Genomic DNA, 15,569 nt, shown 5'->3' with positions numbered 1-15,569 from the left:
CTCTCTCTTCTCATTTCTCAAAACACCCCCCATTACGGATAATCCTGGATTACCCATGCTACTTCCATCAAAGTTTAACTTCAGTGAGCCTTCGGATGGAGGAGAACAGCTTGTAATTGATTTGTCCTTTAGGGATGAACACCCCGTTACTGCTGACCAATTTGTCCAAAGGTCATTAAAGGAGAATTGATGAAAGATTTCCAAGGTATTGCCCTATTTAACACGCAGTCTTTCAATTCTAGACTACTCCTTTCCTTTTCTTGAAAAATTCTAATATTCCTTTCTTCCCAAAGAGTCCAAAGCAAGGCAGCACGAGCACATCTCCACATAATTCTCCCTATTTTTGTAGGCCAACAAAAGGTAGAATGGTTGAAGAGCATGTGAACTTCTGCTGGTAGACTCCAACTACACCCAAACAATGAAAGTAGCCAAGGGATTTACTGAATGCTTCTAATGCTTCTAATGCAAACCTGTTGGGCTAACAAAATTAGGTGCTCCGTTAGAATATTTGTACTCAAAGATTCCTCCTGTATAACTCCTAAGGGCCTGATCCCTGTTTTTGTTTTTCCTTTCTTTTGAATTGTACACCTTCTTATGTACTTTTCTCTTTTGTTAATGAAATCAGTTACCTTTCAATATATATATATATATTTCCCCAAGTTACTTCATGATCTATATGTGCTATTCTTTTCACAGTTTTTTCTTCACCACTCATTTCCTCAAAAATGTACATCATAAAACAACTGACCAAAACCTGACCAACATAACAGTTAAGCAATTTATTCCTAACCTTCCTGTAAAAGAAACATGGTAAAGGACTTCTGAGCTAAAGGCTACTTACTAGTACTTTAGCCATTGCAGCCACCCTTAATGGTAATGTCCTTGGGGTCATTTGCAACTGTGGAACAACAGGCAATGGCACCTTATGGTCAACAGGAGGGGATGTTGCCAGAACTTCACCAACGTACGATTGCTCCTTTGAATTTGGAAATGCACTATCCTGCTAAAAGTAGAAAAATGTAAAACTAGTAATAAAGTAACCATATAAGTTGCAAAAGAATAAACCACATCCTCTAATACATTCTATAACGAGTAAGGAGAAGAAATGTGAATTTTCAAACCTTTATTGTGACAGAAAAGGCTTGCTGAACTGCCAATGCATCACTCTGGCGGTTCATCTCAGATGACCTTATCATAAAACTACTCAGCCGAACTTCAGCAGGTTGTGGAGAATCCTCCCTATAGTTTTCATAAAATTAAACTTATTAGTTATTACAAGGTTAATGAGCATCTGAAGAAAACTTAGTGGATCGCTCACAAACACAACCTCTTGGAATGAACCTTCCACCCTCCTTCCCCATCCAAGGACAAAACCATGTCATGAAATGCAACAAGGGCTGGACGATGAGAAATAGTAATGCATGATGTCCCCATTGCTCGAACCTTGGCACAGAATCTTTCCTCCATATCAGTTGTCACAGCACTAGTACACTCATCAAGAATAGCAAACTTGGGTTTGTGATAGAACAGCCTGGCCATTCCCAATCTTTGCTGTTCTCCAAGAGAAAGCTCGTCACCCCAATTTATTTCCTTCTCTGGTGGATAACGATCCAATAGGTATTCAAGATCAACCTGAAGATTGGAAAAAGACATACACCTAGAATATGTTAAGCAGATCTAACAATTCTAGTAGTCTTATAAACTTGAAAAACATGGATCAGGGTATTCTCTTTTCTATTGTTTGTTGGGAGGGGGGGGGGAGAGAGAAAGAGAGCGAGAGAGACACTACATTTTTCAAGAGCTCAACCATTCCCTCTTGAGTAAGTGGTTCACTCTCTTCAGCCACAGTCAGAGGATAGATTAATTGATCGCGAAGTGTTCCTACAGCTGTATAAGGTCTTTGTGGTACATAGAAAATCTCCTTATTAAGATCAGAACCAATCCCAGGTTTAAAAATGTAGCCAGATACTAGTGGCCAAAGGCCTCCAAGAACACGGAAGAGAGAGCTTTTCCCACTACCATTTGGACCTTTAGTAGAAAAATAGAACAAACAAAGTTATTAGAGCCAGAATAGAAAGGCAACAAAAACAGAAAAGCGCATAAACTAATTGACTTAACGAACAAGAGTAGATATTTCATTTTACATGGTCAAAACTCAAAACCAGGAAGAACAGAATTTCAGGATTTCAGTGAGTAAAACAACAGCATTACCATAACAAGACAAGCAAAGAATACTTAATAATCAAAGAAACAATTTCCATTAGATCATCACATTGTTTTAAATTCAAGGACAAATATTTTTAACAAGAATATAATCATCTGCAGATATCAATAGTAATTATTGGATGTTGTGAGAGTCTTTATGTAAAGATGTTATACAAAAAAGGCCACTACCCATTGTTGCTCCCAGATATCTTGGGTCTTGGGAGGGGTAGACTGGATATTCCTAACCTCTGCCACTTTTAGCACATATGTAGCTTCCCTCAGACTTGAATCCACATTCTCATGCATAAGGGGCCTATATGTATACTATAGGATAACTACGTTTTAGGCTTACTTAAGCCATCAGTTGCAAGGTTCAAGGTAAGGGAATCTAAAAAATGTTGGTGGGTTTCGTGGTCGTATTCCTTCACGGTTTCAATGATAGTAGAATGGCTCCCATCCCCCAAGAAAGTCACCATTTAGGCCAAAGGGAGATAAATGCCAAGACCAAATGTTGGCCCTCACTATCTAGGGTCTTGGGAGAGGTGAAGTGGATACGGATCTTACCTTTGGCATGTCTTTTGACAAAGTGGGTTCTCAGACTCAACTCAAATCAACATTCTCACTTCTCAGACTTGTAAGCCCAAGATTCTGTCATTGCCCTAAGCAGTTATGTAAATTTCAGGCCACACCATGTAAATCTTGAGTATGTCTATTGGTTTATTTTCTTTGCTTTATCTGGTTTAGCTTCTTCACTGAAGGCTAACATGGATTGGCTGTATTGAAAAATAAAGCCTAGGCATCACATCTACAATTATATATAGTGTAGTCCAAACTTCTAACTGTCAAAGTATTAACTCTTAAGGATTCTCTTCATCTAAAGCTTTAACATGGTAGGTCAGGTATCCTTTAACAGATAAAATTTGAACAATCCAAATTAATAAAAAAAAACTCTAAGAAAGAATTAAAATAATGCCATTGAATCCACTGTCAAACATTACCTGTAATCAAAAGATTTGATCCTGGTTCAACCCGCAAAGTTAAATCTTCCACCAACACATTACCCGTTGGTGTAACTACCTGGAAGAACCTCGTTACTATCAGAAAATAGATAAACCAAGGTAAATTACCGAGTGAAGTTCAAATACCTTTACACCAGCAAATTCAATGTAGTTAGCTTCACTAAAATAGTTGCTGCCTCCATTTCGCTGAATAGAAGATTTATCATGGATGACACTTAACTCTCTTGAAATAAACATCAATTCATGAATCCGGTCAGCATAGCCACTGCAAATCAATAAAAGAACAAAGTGAACAAAAATCAAAGCCAAACATCCCATATATAGTAGTAGCCATAAATCAAAAATGTATATATGGAACTTCAGGATATCCACAAATATTTTAAGCCTAACATGAATGAGATGACTCAGTAACCCAATAGAAGCTACTGAAGCAATTTTTTTGGTAATAAATAAAAAAGATTTTTTTTTTATAAAAGAAGCAAAAGTACATCAGGAGGGTGATGAAAGATCACCAAAAGATAAAAAACAAAGCAAAAACAGAAAAGCTGAACAGATCTTTTACAACAGAAACAAGAGAAAAGCTAGATTAATTCAAGAAGGTTCCAAAAGCCAATGCCCAGATCTAGAAACTCCTACAAATTCTGGAAGGAATTGAACCCAATCCATAATCCTTTTGCCACACATCAGTGTTAATTTATCTCTAGTACACGATCTGTTCTTATGGGCAAGAAAACATTTGTAGAAATACTGGTCGATGGGCCACAGGTTGTAGGGCTTCATAATCTTATGGCCCTACTACTTACTTATGCTCTCACAGCTCTCTTTATATTTAGTTTATATGCAGCATACAGGTCCACTATTAGGGGCATCCATGAAATTTTTTTTATCAGCGAAAGATAATTTTATTAATTTAAAAACAGATTACAAGTACTTTCTGGAGTAATACAGTTTAGAAAGTCCCCATAATACAAAGATCCTCTATCCTATAATGTGGCTGAAACATACTCCTTGAAGATGAGTGTAGCCAGGGTGTATCGGTTGAAGAATGATGTGAACAATTTGCAACAGAGGGAGAAGCCATTGGCTGTATATTATTCAATGCTGATTGCTTAAGTCATTATGACAAGAAATAGATCTGATGGAGACTATTGTGTGGGAAAGCACCAAGGACACAAGATCTACAGGAAGTTGGTTGAAAGCTATAGTGTTTTTGAGTTTCTAACTGGCCTCAATCCAGAGTTTGATATCACCAAACAAAACATACTGGCAAAAGCCGAAGTAACTTTCTCTGAGGCATATGCAATGGTTAGCACTGAGGAGAGCAAACAAAAGGTATAAATATTGCAAGAAACCTAAGCATACTAAGGAGATGAAAGGATCTCCAAGGAAGAAGAGATCAAGCAATCTCTGATTGCTTAGGAGGCCTTTGCTGGACAGAGAAGTTGAAGAATGCATCTTACTATTAGAAAAGCTTGAGGGGACAAAACCCTCTTTTCAGCAGAGAGATAAGCTCTGGTGGAAGGAGGGGAAGAATGGCAAATTCACACTCAAATCATGCTGTTGGCCCTAAGCAGCTCTATCTCAGCCTCAAATCACATTAAAGGAATTTGGGGAACCCAGTCCCTCCTAGAGTCAAAGCTCTGGCCTGGTTGGTGGCCATGGACAGTATGTTGACAGCTGATCACCTGAAATCTAGAGGCTTTAGCATGGCTAACAGGTGCTGTTTGTGTGAGGAGCAGGAAGAGGATGCTACTCACCTGTTCATTTCCTGCAAATTCTCAAGCTTTTTATGGAAGGTTTTCACATCAATGTTCAGGGTCTCAAACTTTCACCCAACTTCAACAGAAGAAATCTTTTCTACTTGGCCAAGGCTGAATGGGAATAAGAAGGTAAATCTGCTATGGAGTGCATCCCATTTGCAATTTGTTGGAACATTTGGAAGGAGAGGAACAGAAGGATACTCGAAGATAAAGCTTGCAGTATGGACAAGATGGTTGCTGCTGTGGGCAGATCAGTGGTAGATTGGCTGCTGATTCTTCCAGAATTCAGCCAAGCAGAGAAAGAAGACTTTGGTTTTAGATTAGGAGAACTCCTGGATTTTCAGATATGTATTGTGGAAAATGTTCTCTAATTTGAATTTTGGTCTGTAATCGGGTGATGTCTTGTCACCTCCTGAAGTAACTTCTTTTTCTCTTCAATAAAATTTTTATTTTTACTTATCAAATATAGAGAGAGAGAGATCAAGCAAGCTGTCTTTCTAATGGAAAGATCAAAGGCTCTAGGTCCAAATGGCTTTACAATGACTTTTTATCAAGATTGCTGAAAGGTGCTAAAATAAGACCTATTTGAAGTTTTTAAGGAATTTGCAAACAATCACATATTAATCCCTGGAGTCATTGCCACATACTTAGCCTTAATCCCTAAGAAAATTGATGCTAACAACCCAAAAGATTTTAGGCCTATTAATCTGGTGACAAGCATTTATAAAATTCTGGCTAAACTGCTCTCTCTAAGGATCAAAGAAGTTCTCCCATCCATCATTAGTCAAACCCAAGGGGCGTTCATTCAAGGGCGACAAATAATAGATCAGATTCTAATTGCGAATGAATGTGTAGAGGAGATGAAACGGTCTAGGCAAAGAGGTTTTGTATGTAAATTGGATCTTGAAAATGCCTAAGATTTAGTGGATTGGAAGTTTTCTCAGATGTGATGAGGAACTGTGGGTTTGGGGACAGATCGTGTAGCTGGATATTTAGGTGTATTATTTCTTTTCAGCTTGCAGGGGGATCAAGCAAGGGGATCCACTCTCTCCTTTCCTCTTTACTTTAGTAGCCGATGTGATTGGTAGAATCATTACTAAGGCCAATGGAGAAGATATTATTAGGGGCTGGAGAGTAGGGTGGAAGCATATCCAGTCACTCATCTTCCATGTGCAGATGACCTGATGATTTTTTGTGAAGGGGGTATGAGCGAGAAGGTAGCAAACTTAAAGGAGCTAATCAAAAGTTTTGAAAGAATATCTAATTTGAAAATAAATTTAGAAAAGAGCTGCATAGCGGGTATTAACTTGGAGGATGGGGAGGTCGAGGCTATTGTGGAGTGTCTTGAGTGTTCTATGTCTATTTGGCTTATATCCTATTTAGGGCTTCCATTAGGGGCAAATCCTAGGGAGAGTAGATTTTGGACTCCAGTGATAGAAAAGTTTGAGAAGAGATTAGCTTCATGGAAGAAGAAATACATCTCTTTCAGAGGTAGAATCACCTTAATAAGAGCTACATTGGCAAATTTACCCACTTACTTTCTATCTATCTTTAGGATACCACCTAGGGAAGCCAGGAAGTTGGAACCTAATGAAAGATTTTCTATGGGAATTGAGACAAAGAAGATCGGATCATTTGATTAAGCGGGAAATTGTATGTAGAAGTAAAGAAGAGGGGAGGTTTGGGAATAGGGACAATGGTTGAAAAAAAAAATTAAGCTCTGTTGGGGAAATGGTTGTGGTGAAAGTCATTGGAAAAAGAGAGACTTTGGCAGAAAGTGGTGGGAAGCATTCATGGGAGATCAGAGAATGGGTAAGACGGTGGTGTATCAAAGAAGGCTAACTTGGCAGCACCTTGGAAGGCCATTCACAACACCCTCCTCAATTTCTCAAGTTTGTGAAATATGAAGTTTGTTATGTTAATGCTGTCCATTTTTGGGAGGACATTTGGGTAGGAAACACCCCTTTTAAAGGACTTTTTCCTCCAGTTATTTTCTATTTCAATGTATAAAAAAGAGGTGGTCTCAAGATTTGTCTCATCTTTGGGAACACCTATAGCTCCTAATTGGGATTTCGGGATTTGTAGGGGATTAAGGGATGATGAAATTGACTCCTTAATCAGGTTTGCTTGGATCCCTCCAAACCAGATAAAAGGGTGTGGGTTCCTAGGCCTAAAGGGACTTTACTTGTGATTCTTACTTCAAGTCCATCTCCTAGTCCTTTGTCCAAAAGATTTTTCCTTCAAAGGAAATTTGGTGCAGGCCGGTTCCCCTAAAGGTTATGGCTTTTTGTTGGGAAGTGTACTATGGGAAAGTAAACACTCTAGATAACCTACAAAAGAGAAGACCCTTCCTTTCTATTTCTCCCAACTAGTGTACCCTCTGTAGAGCCCATGGGGAGGATTGTTACCATCTACTAATATCTAGTCCTTTCCCTGTAGACTTATGGGCTTGGCTACTCTCATTGTTTGGGAGTACTTGGAACTTGCCAGTAGTTCGCATGATCTTTGACCATTCTACTTTCTCTTAGCCTACAAAAAGAGGGAGAATTTTGTGGAGATGAGCTCAAACAGTCTTGATTTGGACTTTATGGGAAAAAATGAATGCTAGAGTATTTCAAAAGAAGGAAGGGAGCAGCCACAAACTGAAGGGCTGTGTGTTGAATAGGGCAATACTTTCGCTGAAGACTTTGGAAATTTCTCACCAATTCTCCTATATGACTTTTGGAGAAACTGGTCAGTAGTAGCAAGGTGCTCTTCCATTAAGAATAAGATAGTTACAAGGTGGTTTCCTCCATCTTAAGGATCATTGAAGCTGTTTTTTTTTGGAAAGTAAAATAAAAAGAAGAATCCATAAGGAAGGTATCACCCAAGAGATAACATGACTGCTGACTTAGAACCTCCACCAACTACAAGACTTAAAAACAAAAAGGAATGATAACACCTCTAGGATCAAAAAAGCGGACAGCTTCACAATTGATATGACTGTGACACGAGTATCAGCAAACCTAGCGGAACTAGGGCCCTAATCTTCCCCTTCGAACACCTCCTCTTGACTGTTGACATCTTCATTCCACCTCCAACCTCCATTTTCCTTTTTCTTCAGAGCTTCTTCTCTCATCTTCCTCTCAAATTCTTCGAAGGATTTCCTAGCAAATTCCTCGCCACCCTAGAAAAGCAGACCCAGGCTTTTGCCGATCTCTACATCTTTTTAGTCGCTTCCTCCAAGGAGATACTTCTTAATTTCGTCACCTTCCTCTCAATGTTTTTATCACAATCTCTTACAGTGAAATCAGGCTTGTTCTCTATTGCTTTCCCCCCTCTGTCAAGTCCCCAATTGCTTATCTGAGTTAGAAACAACCCAAAAATCTTTACCAGTAGCATCACCGATTGTCCTCTTTGTAAGATTGCTGCCCCTTCTCTTATAAGCCTTCTTGAAATTCTTGGTAGGTCCAGTCCTGACCAAACCACATTTCAGCCAAGAGAAAATTTTGGTAACGTGAACAGTTCCGCATGTTTTTTTGGACTTCACTGAATTGGCCACATCTAAAATATTCTTAGCCTCCCCCCTCCTACCCAAATCTACACCTATCTTTCCAATCACCACCTCCTCGAAGTAACGATGGTCAACCATTGTGCTCTCGGTTAGTGATAGGATACAACGACTCTCACCTACAGTTCCATTACCTTCAAGGCCAACAACACAATTACCTCCTAAATCGGCATCAGCATAACCTCTTACATCCACCTCCTCCAGTCCTCCTTCAAAACATTCTCAGCTTCTATAACACACTCAATCGCATCACTCAAGCCAGTGTTCTAAAAGCGTAAGGGCCAATTTGCTACTGAGGCGCAAGGCAAGGCACATGCCTTTTTGAAGCAAGGCGAAAAATTACAAAAACAAATATGCCAAAAAATCCAAAAAAATTAAAAAAAAATGCCAAAATTTTTAAAAAATATTAAACATAATGTTAATAAAAAATATAAACATAAATTTTAAAATAAATTTTTTAAAAAAACTATTATCTAAAACTAAAATACATAAACATAACATGTAAAGCGTATTCAAATGAAGGAAAAAAAACTAAAAAAAAAAACATTGAGCGCTTGGTTTTTAGTATTGATATGCCCCTGCCAATACATTGGGGCGTATCGATACTTTGAACCTTGTTTGTACCACACCCCTCGAAGTGTGCCTGGTCTGAGGTGCAAGGCACATCAAGCGCACGCCAAGGCGCACCAGGCATGCACCTTTTGAAAGGGGTGCACCTAGGACCTGAGCGAGGCGGATACCCTAAAATGTACCTCGCTTGTGCACCTAGGGACGCCTTTTGTTACAGACTGTATAATTAAAATAGGAAGATGTTACAGACTGTATAATTAAAATAGGAAGTAAATACTAGGGAGATAAGATTTACCTTGATTGTAGGACTGATTTGTAGGAATTTGATTAGTCTTCTTTCCTAATATATTCTTTCCTAACATAGAATTTGTAACTTGTATATATACATACGAGATTGATGAATAATATAACAAATTCTTCTTCTTCCTCTACTTACTCTTGTTTTACATGGTATCAGAGCATCTAGTCTCTGCCAGCCCTTTTGTTTTTTTAAGTAAACAGTAGGTAGAGGAAAATTTCTGGGTGTTTCGGGTCACCTCCTTGGAGCAGTCAGAGCATCTAGTCTCTGCAAAGTCCGGCAATCAGCAGCCCTGCGCATGTGTCTCACGCACCACCTGAAGATTCTGCCACAGTCACGCGCCGGCACGTGGTGGCGCATCTGTCGTCGGAAAATTTTTTCGGTCGTTGTCTTTTGGCTCACCTCGTCCTGTATAGCACATATTTGTGCTTTGTTACGTGCATATCCATTCCGGTGTTTTCAACAGGTGTGCTCTGTTGATTTTCGGTGTTCAAAATATTCTGTTTATTTGAATTTTGAGATTAAAGCAGACAAGAAATCAGTAGTTATGTCGGATGTTATTCCAGTGATGTCAAAAATAACTGAGCATAAGCTTAAAGGCTCTAATTATCTGGATTGAAGTAAAACTGTTCAACTATATTTGTTGAGTATTGCTATGGATAACCATTTGACTGATGACCCTCCTAATGATGACTCGAGAAAGTCTTGGTTGAGGGAGGATGTCTGTTTGTTCTTGCAGATACGCAACTCCATTGAAAGTGAGGTGGTTGGTTTAGTCACTCACTGTGGATTTGTTAAGGAATTAATAAACTATCTAGAGTTCTTGTACTCCGGAAAGGGGAATATTTCCCGCATTTATGATGTGTGCAAAGCCTTTTACAGGGCGGACAAAGGCGATAGATCTCTCACAAGCTATTTCATGGATTTCAAGAAAACATATGAAGAACTTAATATGTTGCTTCCGTTTAGTACTGATGTGACTGTTCAACAAACTCAGCGAGAAAAGATGGCTGTTATGAGTTTTTTAGCTGGCCTACCTTCTGAATTTGAGACTGCTAAATCTCATATTCTTTCCAAATCAGAGATCTCTTCTCTACAAGATGCTTTCAGTAGGGTCCTTCTTACAGAATGTTCTCCACCTGTTCAGCCTAGTAGTGCCCTTGTCAGCCGCAATAATACATCTGAATCAAGGAGACAACAATACAGGAGTGGTAGTGGTAGGTCAAGTAACTATGACAGGAATACTAATACTCGTGGACAGGAGTTAGGAGAGATAGTGTGTCATTACTGTCATAAGCCAGGACATATGAAGCGGGATTGCAGGAAGTTGCAGAATAAGAAAACTCAGTCAGCCCATATTGCACCCACCACGGATACTTCTGAGAAGTCTGTTATGATATTTGCAGATGAATATGCCAAATTTGCTCAGTACCAAGAATCATTGAAACCTCAATCTACTCCTGTTACTGCCATCGTCGAGTCAGGTAAACCTAATACATGTCTTGTTTCCTCCTCTTCAAAATGGGTCATTGATTCTGGAGCTACAGATCATATGACAGGTAATTCAAGTCTGTTTTCTACCTTTCAGTCACATAAATCTACCTCTCCTGTTACTTTAGCAGATGGGTCAACATCTTGTGTTATTGGGTCTGGCACAATTAGTTCAACACCATCACTTCCTTTGTCATATGTTCTTAGTTTACCTCGGTTATCATTTAATTTAATTTCTGTTAGCAAACTCACTCGTACCCTTAATTGTTGTGTCTCATTTTTTCCTGATTATTGTTTATTTCAGGATCTTACGACAAAGAAGATTATTGGTAAGGGACATGAGTCTGGAGGTCTCTACATCCTTGATACACAAGTTCCAAGATCCATAGCCTAATCTGGAGTTGTAACCCCTTTTGAAGCACATTGTCGGTTGGGCCATCCCTCTGTCCATGTGTTAAAGCAAATTTGTCCTCAATTTCAGAATTTGTCGTCATTAAATTGCGAGTCTTGTCAGTTTTCTAAGCATCATCGTCTTAGTTCGAGTCCTAGAGTCAATAAACGAGCTAATGCTCCTTTTGAATTAGTCCATTCAGATGTTTGGGGTCCGTGTCCAGTTGAGTCCAAAACTAGGTTTAAGTATTTTGTTACTTTTGTTGATGATTACTCTCGTATGACATGGTTATATTTAATGAAAAATCGTTCTGAGGTGTTTTCTCATTTTTCTGCTTTCTGTGCTGAAGTTAAAACTCAATTTAATGTTTCTGTACAAATATTGAGAAGTGATAATGCTAAGGAGTACTTGTCAAAATCCTTTCAAACTTACATGCTTCAGCATGGCATTCTTCATCAAACTTCTTGTGTAGATACACCATCTCAAAATGGGGTTGCTGAACGGAAAAATAGACACCTTCTTGAAACTGCAAGAGCTTTGTTATTTCAAATGAAGGTTCCTAAACCTTTCTGGGCTGATGCAGTTTCCACAGCATGTTTTTTGATTAACCGTATGTCTTCACCTGTCCTTCAGGGTAAGACTCCTTATCATGTTTTGTTTCCAAATAAAACACTGTTTCCTATTAAGCCTAGGGTATTTGGGTGTACATGCTTTGTTCGGGATGTTCGTCCTCAAGTTACCAAACTAGATCCAAAATCTTTGAAGTGTGTTTTTCTTGGGTATTCTCATGTTCAAAAAGGGTATAGATGTTATTGTCCTACTCTTCCCAGATATCTTGTGTCAGGTGATGTTAATTTCCTAGAAGATACACCTTTCTTTCCATTTACTCCTCATTCAAGTCAAGGGGAGGATGATGATTTGTTAATCTATACTGTCACATCATTTGGTTCACATCCTATTGAATCTGCTCCTGCCAAGCCTAAGCCACCTACAGTACAGGTTTATTCTCGACGACCAACCCCTCCGGATCCATGTCCTACACCAGCTCCTTCGTCGGCAGATCCAGTCTCAACTGATCCTGTTCCTTCATCATCAAAACCAGTCTCTAATGATGATCTTCCTATTGCTCTTCGTAAAGGTAAGCGTAAGTGTACTTATCCAGTATCTTCATTTGTGTCTTCTAATCATTTGTCGTCTTCTTCTTGTTCTTTTATTGCATCTCTTGATTCTATCTCTGTTCCTAAGACTGTTAACGAAGCACTTTCTCACCCTGGATGGCGTAATGCTATGATTGAGGAGATGAATACTTTAGAGGACAATGGTACTTGGACCTTGGTAAATTTACCTGCAAATAAGAAGGCTATTGGGTGTAAATGGGTGTTTACAGTTAAAGTCAATCCTGATGGGTCCATTGCCCGATTGAAAGCCCATCTTGTTGCTAAAGGATATGCTCAGACTTATGGAGTGGATTTATCTGATACCTTTTCTCTTGTTGCTAAACTTACTTCTGTCAGGTTGTTTATTTTCTATGACAGCTACTTATAATTGGCCCCTTCATCAGTTAGAGATCAAGAATGCTTTTCTTCATGGGGATCTTCAAGAAGTTTATATGGAGCAACCGCCTGGCTTTGTTGCTCAGGGGAGTATGGGAAAGTTTGCTATTTTCATAAGTCTCTGTACGGGTTGAAGCAGAGTCCTCGCGCTTGGTTTGGAAAGTTTAGTCAGGCAGTCGAGAATTTTGGTATGAAGAAGAGTAAGTCTGATCATTCTGTTTTCTTCAAGCACTCTGTTGTCAGCATCATTTTGTTAGTTGTGTATGTGGATGATATTGTCATTACAGGGAGTGATACTACAGGGATCTCATCCCTTAAATCCTTTCTCCACACTCAGTTTCATACCAAAGATTTGGGAATGTTGAAATACTTCTTGGGTGTTGAGGTAACAAGAAGCAAGAAGGGAATATTCTTATCTCAAAGGAAATATGTACTTGACTTGTTGTCTGAGACGGGAAAGTTGGGAACTAAACCATGTAGCACTCCAATGGTTCCTAACTTGCAGCTCACAAAAGATGGTGAATTATTTGAAGATGTTGAGAGATATAGAAGATTGGTTGGAAAGTTGAATTATCTTACTGTAACTCGTCCAGATATTGCGTATTCAATTAGTGTGGTGAGTCAGCACATGTCCTCTCCAACAGTTAATCACTAGACAGCTGTAGAACAAATTTTGTGCTACTTAAAAGGAGCACCTGGGCGAGGAATTTTGTATGGCAATCATGGTCATACTAGAATTGAATGTTTTTCAGATGATGACTAGGCAGGATCCAAGGAAGATCGAAGGTCTACTTCAGGCTATTGTGTATTTGTTGGAGGGAATCTAGTTTCATGGAAAAGCAAGAAGCAAAATGTTGTCTCACGTTCGAGTGCAGAATCGGAATATAGAGCTATGGCCAAGTCTGTGTGAAATAATGTGGATATATCAACTTATGACTGAAGTAGGTCTTAAAACTTCAGTACCAGCCAAGTTGTGGTGTGATAACCAAGCTGCTCTTCACATTGCATCTAATCCTGTTTTTCATGAACGAACTAAGCATATCGAGATTGCCATTTTGTTTGTGAAAAGATTCAGCAAGGTTTGATTTCCACAGGTTATGTGAAAACAAGAGAACTGGGAGATATCTTCACGAAGGCTCTTAATGGGGTTAGGGTTGATTATCTTTGTAACAAGTTGGGCATGATTAATATCTATGCTCCAGCTTGAGGGGGAGTGTTACAGACTGTATAATTAAAATAGGAAGATGTTATAGACTGTATAATTAAAATAGGAAGTAAATACTAGGGAGATATGATGTTACAGACTGTATAACTAAAATAGGAAGTAAATACTAGGGAGATATGATTTACCTTGGTTGTAGGACTGATTTGTAGGAATTTGATTAGTCTTCTTTCCTAATATATTCTTTCCTAACATAGAATTTGTAACTTGTATATATACATACGAAATTGATGAATAATATAACAAATTCTTCTTCTTCCTCTGTTTACTCTTGTTTTACACCTTTCAAATCACTGACTCAGACCGACCTTCATTGTAGGGTTAAAATCCAAAGGCAACTTACCATCGAGCGCCTTTTACGCCGCAGCTTCCACAACCTCCATAGGGTCGCCCTTTTTCCAAACACCGCCAACAAGATCTTCCACGCTTATGTTAGGACTTCGCTCCGCATTACAATAATCAGAAACCTTGGCAAGATTCACATTACTCTTCTTCTTCCACTGTATCACCCCTCTTGCCACTTATTCAAAGCTTATCCCAATGTTTTAAAAGCACAAGGCGCAAGGGGAAATTTGTGCCTGAGGTGTTCCTTATACGAAGCTTATCCCAGTGTTTTAAAAGTGCAAGGCACAAGTGGAAATTTGCGCCCGAGGTGCAAGGCACAAGGCGAGGCACATGCCTTTTTGAAGCAAGGTGTAAAAATACAAAAGGAAATGCTAAAAATAAAAAGAAATGTTAAAAATTCAAAAAATGCCAAAGATTCAAAAAATATGCAAAAAAAATCAAGAAATATTAAACATAATATTAATAAAAAATATAAAGTTAAATTTTAAAATAAATGTTTTAAAAAACCTATTATCTAAAATTAAAATACATAAACATAACATGTAAAGCATATCCAAATGAAAATTTAAAAATAAAATCAAACATGTAAAAACTTTTAAGCAGGTAAAACCCACAATCTCTTTTTTCCTCAATGTAAAACATATTACATTGCACCAAGTGTGCACCCTTTGAAAGGGCTGAAAATAGGACCTAGGTGAGGCACATACCCTAAAATGTGCCTCACTTGTGCTCCTAGGCACACTTGCACCGTGCCTTTTAAATCATTGGCTTATCCTCCACCTGAATTAATTGAACCCTTCCTACTACCAACCTTTGAACATTTGAACTTCACTACATGCTTTCTATTGATCTTTAACTTGAGCAGGACGAAATTCTTCCTTTTGCCACTCCATTCTCATCGGAAGACACCCATTCTATGCACAATGAAAGAGACCTTTCAACTCCCTCATCAGACCCTTTTTCTTTTTCCTCTTGGTCTGCAACATGTCCCTCATCCATTATCCTTCATGAGTCATTAATAGTTAATAAATCGCGTGTGTAGCTAGCCCTTGCCTTTTCTTTCGATTGGGCTTCACTTCTTCACCCTTTCTCAGAACCTTCCCCAACTTTCCCCTCTTTACCTTCTAAAGTTTCAAGAGCCAAAAACACTCAAGTCGACCCAGCT

At 38.7% G+C, this 15,569-nt stretch overlaps 1 protein-coding gene across 12 annotated transcripts in view; it reads right to left on the bottom strand.

Moving 5' to 3' along the window:
- Positions 1 to 15,569, bottom strand: part of ABCD1 (peroxisomal ABC transporter 1) — a 76,484-nt gene that overhangs the window by 37,198 nt on the left and 23,717 nt on the right. For all 12 annotated transcript variants that reach the window (XR_016085602.1, XM_088903531.1, XM_088903535.1 and 9 more), the window contains 6 exons: positions 3,351 to 3,489; positions 3,204 to 3,282; positions 1,790 to 2,028; positions 1,328 to 1,632; positions 1,122 to 1,239; positions 842 to 1,000 (listed from right to left, as the gene is read on the bottom strand). Coding sequence is in view for 11 of the 12 variants with exons in the window: in XM_088903531.1 (XP_088759657.1) it covers positions 842 to 1,000; positions 1,122 to 1,239; positions 1,328 to 1,632; positions 1,790 to 2,028; positions 3,204 to 3,282; positions 3,351 to 3,489 (1,039 nt within the window). In the remaining variant the exon portion in view is untranslated. The remainder of the gene's footprint in view (positions 1 to 841; positions 1,001 to 1,121; positions 1,240 to 1,327; positions 1,633 to 1,789; positions 2,029 to 3,203; positions 3,283 to 3,350; positions 3,490 to 15,569) is intronic.

This window comes from Nelumbo nucifera, chromosome 4 (assembly GCF_055504915.1).
Source record: "Nelumbo nucifera cultivar China Antique chromosome 4, China Antique-T2T, whole genome shotgun sequence".
NCBI classification, from domain to species: domain Eukaryota; kingdom Viridiplantae; phylum Streptophyta; class Magnoliopsida; order Proteales; family Nelumbonaceae; genus Nelumbo; species Nelumbo nucifera.
Note: the sequence above shows the minus strand (reverse complement) of the source record. Positions and strands in the feature narration are given on the sequence as shown.